Source organism: Stigmatopora nigra, chromosome 10 (assembly GCF_051989575.1).
Source record: "Stigmatopora nigra isolate UIUO_SnigA chromosome 10, RoL_Snig_1.1, whole genome shotgun sequence".
Taxonomy (NCBI): Eukaryota; Metazoa; Chordata; class Actinopteri; order Syngnathiformes; family Syngnathidae; genus Stigmatopora; species Stigmatopora nigra.
This window is the reverse complement of record NC_135517.1, coordinates 7,806,588-7,820,613: the sequence shown is the minus strand read 5'-3', so window position 1 is coordinate 7,820,613 and position 14,026 is coordinate 7,806,588. Positions and strand designations below refer to the sequence as shown.

Below are 14,026 nucleotides of genomic sequence, written 5' to 3'. Positions count from 1 at the left end.
TTCATTTTTTAGCCCTTACAGGACACTCGTTGGCTGCCATAACCCTCCAGTCCATTTTGACTTATATATGACAGCTCATAAAAATGATTAATAATAGACAAAAATAGCCAAAACCACCCTTTGTGATGCCGACATGATAACTGTGCTGTCTACTAAAAGAAACATACTCCATCACAAATCGATTCCATTTCAGAACATTTACATTATTGCACCACATGCCGTAGTCCAACTTTTCTCTTTCAAAACAATAACAGATTTTTTCAAAATCAAGCAAATAAACAAATGGAAAATAATACATTTTATTCCGGCAAGACTATTCAAAGCAATAGATGCAGCAATCATGAAAGAAAAATGGTTTATTGGCAACAACCTAACAAAGATGATCACAAGCAGATGCAAAACTCTACAAATTGAAGAGCAACTTGTTCACCATTGAATGTGGGAGTCATTCCTTATCAACACATATTTTACACCATATTCTGATCAAGAAATGCCAGAAATACATCAAATCTATGTTTTCGCATTACACTATAACACAGCATAAAATATACAGAAGTGTTTGTGCGTATGCGAATGCTGGAAGTAGTTCATTTTATTTACAAAAGGAAAATCAGATGCGCTGAATGTGGTCCAAATACTGCAAAAGTACATTAGAGTGGACTCCACTTCCCTTTGAAAATCAGAATGGTTAGCTTATTAGCATTTTACCTGTAAACAATTATCACCTGTGCCCATGTCAGAGAAACCCACGGGCACGATTTTGTTTTAATGTCACTGCGAGCCATCTGTTTATCGATGAAAACAGCTTTTGTAAGCGTCCATTGCTAACCTGGCACGTCTTCTCGGTTCACTGTTCAAGAGTCAAGTTGGCGGAGCATTTCTCAATGTCATAAGTCAAGCACGTGTCCAATGAAGGGGGAAAATATTACTCCTTCAAAATAGTCGAATGACGCCGAAGTAGGAACTTTTCAATGCCGTCAGTCGGGAATTTTCCCCTGGTTGGCTTTCTGCAGAGAAATAGAAAGACGGGTGAACATTCCTGATGATGCCAATATTTTGAGCACATCTTGGATTTGCACTTTGTGTACTGTACTTTGACATATTCTCGTTTCTGGTTAAGGTTCTGTGCATAGGAATCACACAATTCTATAGTCTTATACTCCAACAAATCAAGGTTCCTTTTCCATAAAAGTCTATCATCAAACAAGCCAATTCTGACATAGTGTACATCTTCAATAACACATGCATGTCTACGTGTCAAATAAGCCGCTATGCATTCGTTCACATGCCTGCAGCTGCATGGACAAAACTCCGACAACATCCAGTGCGTACATCAGTCAAAATACAAATATCTTCTTTTGCGTTAGTGTTTAAAAATAAAGACTAGTATCAAGAACCACAACTTGTGCACAAAGATTTCAAAATGGGCCACATCTGCTGGCAGATGAGTCCACAGTAGAAGACTGAGATTTATGAATAATCGAAGCGCGCTCAACAACTACTTAGGCTAAACTGTACACACACACACACACACACACACACACACACACACACACACTCACATGTGGGCAGAGCTGCAGTGGATCCAAGTGAAGAGTTTTGTGATTATAGTTTATACAATTGTATTTCCTTAAGAAGATAAATGTCTTATTTTTAAGTGCCACATGAGTATGTTTGAGATGTGTGTGTGATTGTCTATGTGGTAGAGGCTGTCCAGTTAATTGTAGCGAGACACACTCCAAGTGAAAATGTAAGCTATCATTTTGCTCATCACGATGAAGCCATTTTGGCATTCCTTTTTAACGAGACAAAAATGTCTAGACACGAATCGAGAAAATCAAATTGTTTAGTTAATAGTATATCCGGAATAAAACCATAAATGTATAGATCGTGCAAAAAAATAATCAAGATTAAGATGTAAAATACATTCTCATTACAAGCAAGCCATTTTAGCCCTATTTTTGTCTCTAACACTGAATGTTTTTAGATGTCTTTTGACTGAAGAGTTTTCTTACCAAGCAATTTATTTTAACACCCTGATGTGTTGTAATCCTTGCAGTTATGCTCATCAATGATATACTTTGAAGTTTACAGTATTAATCAAAGAGGATTATTGTAATCTCTCACTCATCTTCCTACGCGTATCCGAGGTGGAGTCGCTGGGGCGGCAGCTTCAGATCATTGGAATAAATTATTTATGTGTTTGTTTGTTACTTATTCCTTTTTTTCGAAATGTTTGGCATTATAGACATAGTAAATATAGATTATTATACCCATCCCTGACATATTTCCTGCAGGTCTCTTCTGGAAAAAGGCACTTCTGCAAGGACATTGGGATTTTCTTATAATGATCATTTCAGCATACATTTATGAGGTATTTCATACTGATACGGCACCATTTCTATCTTGTCATATTGATAATTTGATTGTCAGAACTGATGCACATCATTTGGGTCTTCACATTGATACATTGCATTATTTATAATATAAAATGGAAGGGTTAATTCAAGCATTTGACTGATTTGTTATTTCAAAAGTGTCTATCACACTGGTGCCATTAATCAGTACCCCAGAAGTAGCTCTCAGTTTCAAAAAGGTCAGTGACCTCTTCCGTGGGGTAATGCGCCCCCTTCCTCCCCCATTCCCATCATTAGCATTGTCCTTATTCACTGATTGGCTGGGATACATCACATGTTTCTACTGCCTTATCATTAGACACGTGGTGCCCATTTATACTCAACCCGTTTAAGTTACCTCTCAGGGCTCTTTACCCTGTAAAGTCTACTTTTCCCTTGCTTTTCATCTTAATCACTTCATACAGCTTCAGGTTATATAAAAAGATTCCAGTCACTTCTGATTGCAATCATTGTTGAAAGGCGTGATTATTACATTGAGGGAGATGTCATAACTCAATGTATTTGCCTTTAAGATTATCATTAACCCTTTTCTTTTATAGATATCGTAATTGTAAAATTGTGCCTAAACTGTGATTACTATATCAAATCTTGGTAAAGCAAACTTATCATAGAAATGTGCGAAAAAGATAACAATATCCCTCTTTGTAGAAAGGTATAGTTATGATATTATCTATCAAAAATTCCAAAATCTGTCCCATTTCCTCTTCAACTTATGATCGATATGAAATGTGGAGCACATCTGCTCCTAACATATGGGCGCAACAACGGGGTCAATTCGAGATGCTTTGGCCCGCTGCGGCCCGCGATGCTTGCGACGTTGTCTCTGAGGACCCCTGCCGCGCCGATGATAACAAGCAGAGCCGACAAAGTGGACGGTAATGACTACCGTGTTGCGTTCAAGGACGCTGGGCTTTCCACTCGGACCGCCGAGGCCCCTCCGAGATTTGGTAATAAGTGAGGGAACACCTGCGGTGAGCACAGGCTTTCTTGTGCGTGTCTGGACACTGTCATGCACTCTATCCATTCTTTGGCAGTTATAGCGTGACTCGTCTCATATTGATACTTCAAATTGTGAGATTTTTGTTGTTGTTGTTGTCGCTATATTTACTGATATTTGGATGAGGGGTTGTAGGTGCTTTCAATGCCGTTGGTGAGTTAACACATAGGAAGCAAATATCTGCTCTATTTACGGATTAGACACACATAGATTGTTGCATAGGTCTGCACTGCTAATGAAAGCTGACAACAAATACACACTGGCGCACATGGACGCCTGACCCCAGCCCTCTTCCACACACCTTCCAAATAGCTCACAAGTGTTTCCAATCTAAAGGTTCCTGCTTGTCTGGGCCCCAAGCGCCGTCGCTTGATTGCACGACACTGGATACAACATAGAGCACATAACATGCAACATACTAAATCCCCCACTATGTCAAGCGAGGGGCACGCTTTTTACATTTCCGTTGTTTATCGGCTCAACAAACAGGTTTCTTTTGGATTGTTTTGAATGTAATCTTGTGCAAAACTGCGGATAAGGGAATACTAAATTAGGGCTTTTGAATTAACATTTCATTTGTTGTTGTTTTTTCACAAAGTTATGATGCATGCTAATTTGACAGGGTTTTTTTGTTTTATTAAAATAACTTAACATTTTCTTTTACTGCTTACTTTAATTGATCCATCCCTTGTTTACGTTACGATTTGAATTTAACAGGCAGGAAGAAAATGTAATTTACACATATAATTTCCATTTGGAATTGAGGTGATCTCTAAACATTAAATGCATCTTTAAAATATGATTTAGCATGATTAAGCAGTCCGGGAACTTTTTTTTTTTAAAACAATTCCTGTTTTACGTAGATACTTATTTCAATTTATAAGTCCCCTGAGAATTTTGCTAAGAAGAGACTGGGATCAGTATTATTTTCAACCATGAATTAGTAAAACTCAACACAAACTGAAACCAGTATTTTCATTCCCTTCATCCAATATGTAATGGAATAATAATGCCAATTCCCTCAAAATCAAAATCATCAAAATAACGTTTCTCTCATGAAAGCTGCAAGCGAATGCGCAAGCATTTAACATTTTTTCCATTTGTTTAGCATAAACGTTTTTACCACAATCCAGAATACAAGCAGAATAAATAACACAGTTTCCTTTCTGCCTTGTTATTTGTTTGTTGAGCTCAAAGACAAATGCTGGCATAGTCAAGCGGTTTTTGTACTGTATGAAGATATAAACATGAATGCCTCTACACTGATGTCACAGGGAATTCAGGTCTGTTGTTTGCATGTGTGTGTGTGTGTGTGTGTGTGTTTATTCGTACCTGAGGGTTCGCATTGGAGCGTCTCCCTCCACCGGATTAAACTGTGGGGCAGACAGGAGGAGCGCAGTGGGAGGATTGGAAGATTGAAAAGGACAAGAGATTGATGAAAGAAATAAGGTCAGACAGGGAGATTTAAATTAGAAATACTAATACAAAAGAGAGAGTGGGAGGGATAGTGGTGAAGATGGGAGTGAGGGGGTCCTAGTGGCTAGCAGACATGGCCCAGGCCCCCTCCATCCTCCAGACGGAGAAGGCGTAGCTGAGCCTCTCGTGGGCCAGGTAGTTGCAGCTGGCCAGTTTAGCGTCCATCTCGTCGCTCTGCAACACCTGGTAAAGGAAGTCAATGTATCGAGATGCCAGTTTCAGGATCTGGATCTTGCTCAGCTTGTCCGAAGGGAGCGTCGGAATGATCTTGCGTAGCGAGGCGAAGGCGTCGTTCAGGGACTGAGTGCGCTGGCGCTCCCGTACGTTGGCGATCACTCGCTGGGAGTGGAGGTCCTCGAAAGGCTGGTCGGGCCGGGGGCCCAGAGAGGCCGGGGCCAAGGTCACCGCGGCCGAGGGGCTCTTTTTCACCCTCTTTGGCCCGCACGGCAGGAGGCCAGTGGGACTTACTGCGCCGCTGTCCTCCGTCAGAGTGTCTTTCTTGGGATGAGGGGATCGTTTTCGGTGACTTGAAGGGTGACTCTTTTTGGAGCCTCTTTCCACTTCTTCCTCGCTGGCTCCCAGACCTCCTTCGGGGGAGTTAGTGCAGGACACTTCTTCTCTCATCTTCAACCTTCTGGAATCTCTTCCCTTTATTCTTTAGCCTTTCCAAAAGCAAATCAAACAAAAACAAAAAAAACAAAAAAAAACAAAATTTCGTCTTGTCTTACGACTGATTCTCCATGGGCGGCGGGAGTTCTCGAATTCCGACTTGTTCAACTTCCCTTTACAACCTGGCAGATAGAATAACAACAAACCATCTGACAGGTCACACCGCCGTCACCCTTTTTATAACCAAACGCTCAGTCGGGGCCTGTGGGCATATTTCATTGGCTCAGCACACTTCCAAGGGGACGTGGTCAGGGCAGGGTAGCAGGAAGTGAGCGTCGACTGGGCGGGCAATGCAAAAATGGGGGTAAGTGGTCCTCTCGGCCAATCAGATGTCCCAACTTAATGTTGCAGTGATGACTGAGGCTTTATGGTTTCCAGATTGGGTTCGTGCATACTCTCTCATTCAACATTGCACAAAAGTCAACTGAAAGGAAGTCGTTAAAGCGCACATTTTTGAACTCACATCCTTGAAAACTGTCAAAGAATGCACAACCTCAACCTCTTATTTTCTTGAAACCAAATTTCCACCACCAAAGTGCTTCGCCTCATAGCTGCAAGAATTCCAACTTATTACACATTTGATTATGAAGCCAAAAGCCACAATTCTCATATTCAATACCATAACCTCCAGATAATGTAACATGTATATTTCAAACGATGTGTAAAATTAGTCTTTAGAAAGTGAATGTTGGATGAGAGACTCCACAGTTTGGCCATCAATTTCTCGAAAGAACTGCCACTTAAAAATCATTAAGAATCAACTGAGCCACCTTTTTTTTTTTGCCAGAACATGATTATTGATCATAGAAATCTGTTTACTCTGAATAGACTTCAGGAGTCCCTCTCTGGAGAAGATGAACCTTAAAAGCTCCAACACCTGATCAGCGCTTGTTCCACTGATGACCCAACACTTCAGCTGTGCACTTCAGTGACAGAAGCACCTTTGACCCCCTTGTGGCCCAGTGACCTGAGACTGCAGAGGTGAGAGAGCACCTAATTGCGCTATCCATGTCCTCGGGCTCGAGTCAACATATGTTTCTCTTCCTCAACTCGGGAAGCAAAGAAACGAGGATCTTTCTTTTGACAAACTGGAGATGACGCAGTGGGCCGCTCCATTTAACGACAGCATGTTGTGTAATGATAGAAAGGTGGAACAATTGGATGCCTTGCAGTCAAATGGCCCTGGGTACAAATCTAGTTTGCATTGCATCCACAGGCTTGTGTTTTCCAATTTCCGCCGAAATTCAAAAAGCACGCAAAATATGTAAACAGTAAAAGGACAAATCCTCTTTCATTCATTGGGCTCTTTAATTGATTGGACGTCAAGCTCCATCAAAGGCACCCCAAAAGTTCTATGAGTGCCTTTTAAGTGTCAAAAAAATGGGATTATCATGCTCCTATTGTAAGCCTACTTAATTGTATTTGCAATCCTCCTCTACTGCAAACTGCAATCCATTCTCGTTAACCTCCTTTTGAAAATTCCCAGAATTTTGCAGCCCTACATGACCAGGCGTTCTTGCGTCATGGTTGGAGTGACTAACATGCAGCGCTGACGCTTGCACAGACATTGTCAGCGATGCATTGACTTCCAATACCTTCGCCATTTACTGTTGGCCACATTTCATCATATGTCCGAACAGAACTGAAATAAGATTTTGGGGACGTGGGAGAAGAAAAAGTTCAAAGAAGGCCTGGGCAGCGTGGGTGTGATTGTGTACGAGGATTGTTGATGAGCCCCATGATTGCACCGGTTTACATTTCATTCAACGGAAAGTAGCTGGCCACCATTTGGGTTCAATCAACTCGAAACTCATGCGGCCTTCAAAAGCCGAGAGACGGCAAACGATATGAAGCGGCATGCTGCAAAATGGGCCCGGTCCACCCTGGGATTAGCTGGTTTTAGAGCAGACTTTATTGGGAGACCTGCTGGAGACAGAGGAGGGACCGGAAAGCCATTGTTGCCGCCGCTTACCTTTTGAGCCAAAGCGTGGTGGCGTCGTGCCACCGTGATGGAAAACATGAGCCAACAAAGCGAGTAGGCCGAGCAGGAATGTCGCAGATTTGCGCGGAGAACAGAGAGGAGAGAAGCGGGAGGAGAAGGCGAAAAAGGGGAAAGAAAGGCGAGGGGGGTGAGGCTGTCCAAACAGAACCAGATGCAGGAGTGTGGAGGCCCGTTTGATCTCGCTCCTCATCGGCTGATTGATGTTGCACATTTCATTTTCTTGTCAGAGCCTTGACATAATGTTTCACTAAACACTTGGGCCCTGCTTTTGTCTTTGTTTTATTTCCATAGTGGTCATAATTAACCCTTTCTGAGGCTGAGAATAGATCACAGGTATATTGATATATATCAGTGTGTATATATAGGCTTCCACACGCACATGGCGGGGTGGAGTGGGGGGCTTAGGTATCAAAGAAGACTGCGATATGTATTGTCTGTTGGGTTCTCTCCACCATATGGTTTGCTCTGAAATGAAATACGGCCACGTTATAGCGTTTGAAGAGCTCCGGGGAAATAAAAGGGAAAAGCAGTTTTCTTTAAATTCATAATGCAGTCAATTCAATTACCATCACATGGCTGCATCGAGAAGGTGCGCAACACTGTGACCAATCTTAAGCGATGTGTTTGGAAATGCATACAGCCGGGGCCAAGAGGAACCGATCCTAAAATTCCCCTCCACTTCACGCTGGGAGTCTTCGCCCTCTCGGCTGATGTTATTGATGTTTGCAAACACACACACACACACACACACACACACACACACACACACACACATATACGCTCGCCCTCCTTCCCGCAATCTCTCGCAAGCCACACAACCATCCTTCCATGGCTCCATCCCTCCTGAGGAGCCTGTAGTGGCACAAAGGCACACATCTGGGACCCATTTCCCCCCTGGAGAAGCCCTTCCTGTGGGGTATCCACTTAGAGTGGTTGGGGAGGAGGACGGCGGGTGGGGGAGGTTGAGGGTGCTTCGTCGGTGGGGGTGTGGGCTTTGCAAACTAATAATGAGGACGGGAGGTGTGGATGATAAGCAGGTTCAGTCAATGCTGAGTACAGCTGAACACTTAAAGGGCCAACAATTATCGACTCAAGACGTTTCTTTTGAAAATAAAGTGAAAGAGAGAGTGAAAAAAAAATCAAGCTATAATCAAACCTGCTTCTATGCTAAGATAACTGCATATTTATCCTTTGTAAATACAAGAGAAGCTACTCCACCTCTATTATAACGGCAATAAAAATAAGAATGATAAAAATCAAAGTGTCCAACACGGGAGAAAAAATCTTTGACTAAAAAGGATGACTAACAAAAACAAAAATCTTTTTCCATGTTGCATTATGCGATCACATTTTTGAGTTTTAAGACGAATTTTCATAAAGCATCACAAGTGACCCGCATAATTCTTCTGTTCAGAAAGTTGCCCGCAGATTATTGGATATAACACAGGATGGAATCTGCATTGCTTTGTTGGCTGGACATTTCAGAACTACTTACACAGGAGGTTCTAGTCTCCCTGTCAAAAATCATGTAATTTGGCTGACTGGAAAGCAAGAAGCTAGCCAGGAACATGTAATGGGGTATTAGCAACTTCAAGTTTTAGATGTCGATGCGGTGTTGACAAGGTGACTCAATGCCTCGTCTTATGTTAATGTTATGGCCACCTTGTGAAATGTGAACATTCTGTGTGATGCCCAAGCAGGCCCAATGGAAGGACAATTTCACTGCATGAAAGGTCCGCCTGGCAGAGAAATTTAAACACTTGAACTTCAGATTATAGTGCTGCACATCTTCATACTTTAATTTTAGACCTTGCTCTCCCCCAACCGAGCCTTATTAGAGCCAGCAAAAACCCGGGCCAGGTGCATTTGCACATCCAGCAACCTCCCAAGCTCCGCCTCTGGCTAAGAGGGGTATGGCGTCATAAAAAAAAATGTTCGGCTTAAATCCATTACAATTGAGCTTCCCAGAAAATTCTTCCAATGCAAGATGGCCGTCAATAATTCATGCTGCTGAAAAAAACATGCAACCACTTGTCCACTTGCTGTGTTTTATTTTTTTTTACATTTATGCTCCATAGTCTCCAAGTTGCTGCAACAGTCCATTTTCTTTACACCCTGTCTCCTTTTTGGGTAGCTTTTCACTGGCCGTGAATGTGGAATGTTGCATTCTGTTCATTGGTGTTTATTTATCGTTCTGTATTTCAGAGCATTTCAAATGTTGTATATTTAAACAGTTGACAGTTGAGTGGAAAAATGAGCAAAAGTCCATCTGCTGAGAATCATGCGATAAGATCGCAAACTCCGAAGCAGCCACCAAGTGGGCCCTGAGGTGAGATTGTTTTCGCAAATGTTTAGACGTTATTCTTTTGTATAGAGTATAGGTACTGCTTCAAAATCAGCTTGTCTACCTATATTTTTCTTGTGTAGCTGTGCCTTATCTTCTTGCATTAGGCTATAATTTATCAAAATATTTAGTGCACGGTCTTACTTCAAATATCCAAGCTTTCATGTGTAATTTAGCTAATATCCTGCCCCGGCTCTGATTACAGTGTTTAAGTTCAGGGGTGCGTCCCCCTGGAGCTCCCAGCTGAGACGGTACCAAGGCTTGTTGTGTCGGCCGGGATTTAAGACGTGACTCACTTTTGGACATTTTTAAAGTGCAAGATTATAACAAGTGGAATTCCACTCTGGATACAATTTACAGGTAAGTATAAATGTTTTACATAAAAGTAAAACAACAACTAATTGTGTACATTGACCAATATATTCAAGCATCTAAAGCTAAAATGTTGTCACATAATTCCAAGAGATAGTTCATTAAATTGCCAAGTACGGGATTTGAACCACAGAATCACACATAACCACTGCCACCAAATGGGAAGACCTGTTTTTTTCTGGTGGAACAGGGGTACTTCATCGCGATAGAAACTTGTAATGCGTGGCATATATACTTAATGCTTATTTTATCACCATTCCCACTGGTCTTCTGTTGGTTCTTCCTTTCTCTACGTCTTCCCTAAACTGTTTTATGTCCGGTTAAAAATATGAATCTTCTCACATTCTTGAGTACCCCGAGAAAACCCACATCAAAAGGGTATACAGGAAGGCTGAAACCTGGATATCAACCTCAATGACAAAACTTTTTAAATATATATACATTCATTCATTTTCTGTACCGCTTATCCTCACAGGGTTAAATGCATATAAATAAATGTTCCTAAATGAACCAATACGCTACATATTTTGCTCAATGTGCCACTATCGTCATAATGTTTAATGGAAAATAATACGGTAAAGCTAATTTGACAATTGTATAAAGTGATTTTTCCTGCGTGCCCATTGATCGTAACCAGGAGAAAGGTTGTGTTGCGTGCATCATGTCTGCATGTGTAAACACAAAGTCATATGGTCTTTGTGTGCATGTGCTAATGTGAAACACATACACAAGGTCCAAGTGTTGATCAAAACCTCTTGGTGATCCGAATCCTTAAAAAACGGGCCAATGTGCGTTGAAACGCTAAGACTTCCCAACATCACAATTTGTGCTGACGTACAAAGTGGAAAGGACACACTAACAAAAAACATTTTGCATATTCATCTGACGTGAACCAGCACTATTTATAGCATGTCAGCACATGAAAGCCATTTTCAACGCTGAGTCAGCGGCTGAAATTCATTACATTTGGTTCCATTTTTGTACAAAAACTTGCAGTGAATCAGCCAATGAATAGTGACCATGTGGCCACTGCGTGCTATAGCAAGTCTTGAGATTACTGCTCAAGGAATGGCTTTTATACAAAATGTTTGGTGGTGTGACACGTGTTGTTTTAGGTTATCTGGGGTCATTCTAGGACATCAGTGATTTTGTATTATTGCTTTATACATTTTAACGTCATTTTATCAGAGGTGACAGAAGAAATCTGCGAAAGTTATGCAAATTTTGAGCTACTTTGAATGAGAATTAGGCTGAATATATAAAAGCAACACAACCAGCATGAACTACAACAAATTTATTATTAGCTTTTAATGCAACAGGATTCAACGTAAAAAAAATAGCTAAGAACGGACAGAAAACATTTTGGGGAAGTAGTAAACCAATCCATATTTTTAATAGACACTAAAAATAACTCTCCGTGTCCTGACATGCATTTGCTGCCACCCTAGTGAGGATAAAGCGGTTGAGAAAATGAATGAAGGAATATTTCTATTTGCTTGTTATCTGCCACCTTGCATGAATATTAATTCATGCAAAAACACAAAAAACTAACTTTTTTATCTTAAAAAAAATAGGAGACGGAATTAATCCATTTCAAAATACAATTATGATTTTCATAAAATGTTACCGGACTGAACAGGCAAACATTTTGATTGGAATTGACATAAACTTGAACCAAGCAGTCACCAATGTGCTAGATATGCTGACAAATAACGTGATGATGAGATCAGTTTCTTTCCACATTGGAAAGATTTATTTCCTAAATATTTCTGTCCATTTTTCAAACTGCGACCTCAAGGGTGTTCAAATTTGCAGATTCCACTGTACTGAGGTCCAGACCTTAGCGACCTCATCGCTGAACTGAAGCCACAAAAACATGATCTTCATGCTCCAAATGTTCCTATGTTTTGATTGATGCCATAATTCACATAAACCCATCATAGCAAAGATCTTAGAGATGATTCACTTTTTCCCTTTTTAAAAAAATATGGGATCATGGTCTATCTGGATATCTTACTGTCAGGGGCAATAAACTGCCTTTGTTCGGAACCTCAGACCCGGGCAACACGAGAGCAATATCTGTAATCTCGCACTTCAAATACGGGACATGGGAAGCGACGGTCACTTGGGATCTGGAGAATCCGACGCTGTCACGCATCTCTCCGACTCAGACATGCAGGCAAATGGCGTCTTGTGTGCGAGCTGCAAAGGAATGTTGCGTTTCTACAACAGAGCCATTGCATTAGGAACGTCAACAGAGCTCGGCGGACCGGCTTCAAAGGAGTGTGCCTTCGCATCGAATCAATCCCTACTTCCATTAGATTAGGTGATCTTACCAAAGTTACATAGCGCTAACATTTCTTCATGGCTTTTGGAATCCCTTGGTCTGGTTCTGGTTCCCCTATGAAGCCACATCAAAGGCACTCTGTCATTGTAGATCCGATTGTGCTCACTGAAAATGGCAAATATGTGTCTCCCTAAAATGTTTCAGATGCAAACTTGCCGTGGTCCCAAAGGCATAGCACGCAGAAACGACGACAAAACTTGGGCCCAAGGTACAGCTGTAGAGGTCGCTGTGATTTAGAGGCCGCAAAGAAAAAAAGTGATGGATTTCCTGCAGCAGTGAATTAGATAGGTCATTAGTAAAGGTGGCAAAACCAATCTGTACTGAAGTAGAGGTGACTTACAAATGATTGAGTAAGAAAGGAAAAGTACTTATATGACTTATATATTTTATTGCTACACCAATGACAATGAGGAAAAAAAATCTCTAACCAAAAAACTACATTTTCCTGGCGTTAACTTATGAAATATTAGTATAATAAAAGCTTCAAAAGTTAAAACAATAAAACATGCATAGGACAAATTGTTTACTTGTTATGCACAATAGTGTTGTTTTTTCTTTTAACTTTTCCGTACAATAGATTTTTCATGTAAGGTCTTTTTTAAAGTACAGTTCAGTTATATTGTATAACGTAATAAAAGCTTTCAACAGCTTAATATGTTGCTCAGGAAATGTAATATTTTGAAAAAGTAATGACTTGAGATTTGTCTTAACCTTTTTTTTTAAAAAAAGTGTAATAAAATAACAGGAAAAATGAATAATGAAATTAAAGATTGGCATGAATAACCAATAGTGATAAGCGAATAAGTGGGATGTGAACGTAACTTTGAATTTTTTTTCACATGAGACAGCTCAATTTCTATGGATATTACTGAAATATCTGTGGGCTCTCTGCCTCAATCTGCGGAAGTTACTCGGAAATCATTCTGGGACCACTGTCTTAAAATGCCAAAGCAGCTTCTTAATGTCAAAGAGGCCATCTGGTTCTGTAACAGTTCAAGATGTGCACTTTTTATTTCTCTCCCTCTCTTTCGACCCCCCCTCCCCTCCATTTGCTTCACTTTTGTTTCCGTGTTCACATATTGTAAGCGAACACTTCACACTTTTCCAACAGATTGTGTATACATTGAATCCCAGTTCATTGCGGGTAAGAAATGTTGAATTTGGGAGTAATTGTGAGCCAATTGTTTCAATTATAAGCGTCATCCATCTAGCACAGTACTTCTAAACCTGTTTCCTACAATTTCAACTCACTCTGAAGGCCATAGTACAGTAAGAGTTTTTATATTTTTAGGCCTTGTCGTAACAAGTTTTTGATGTTTTTTTTAGAATATTAGGGCTCATGTAGTACAGATCCCCAGGCCATAGGTTGACTCAATGATCAATTGCTATATGAGTATTAAAG

General features: G+C 40.8%; 1 protein-coding gene and 1 long non-coding RNA gene across 2 annotated transcripts; one reads left to right on the top strand and one right to left on the bottom strand.

Annotated features, from left to right (window-relative positions):
* Nucleotides 1-455: 455 nt before the first annotated feature.
* Nucleotides 456-5,693, bottom strand: LOC144203633 (twist-related protein 2-like). The gene is made up of 2 exons (XM_077727170.1): nt 4,747-5,693; nt 456-1,007 (listed from the first exon to the last, which is right to left on the bottom strand). The coding sequence occupies exon 1, from the start codon at nt 5,512-5,514 to the stop codon at nt 4,948-4,950; it is 567 nt and encodes a 188-aa protein (XP_077583296.1). The 5' UTR covers nt 5,515-5,693; the 3' UTR covers nt 456-1,007; nt 4,747-4,947.
* LOC144203636 (uncharacterized) lies at nt 2,159-13,173 on the top strand. Its single transcript, XR_013327733.1, has 5 exons — nt 2,159-2,374; nt 6,388-6,540; nt 9,796-9,890; nt 10,111-10,265; nt 12,769-13,173. It is a non-coding gene; the product is annotated as an uncharacterized LOC144203636 (long non-coding RNA).
* Nucleotides 13,174-14,026: the final 853 nt, after the last annotated feature.

Excerpts from the sequence above, each read along its gene's own strand:
- LOC144203633 (XM_077727170.1), bottom strand. The coding sequence starts at position 5,514 with ATGAGAGAAGAAGTGTCCTGCACTAACTCCCCCGAAGGAGGTCTGGGA.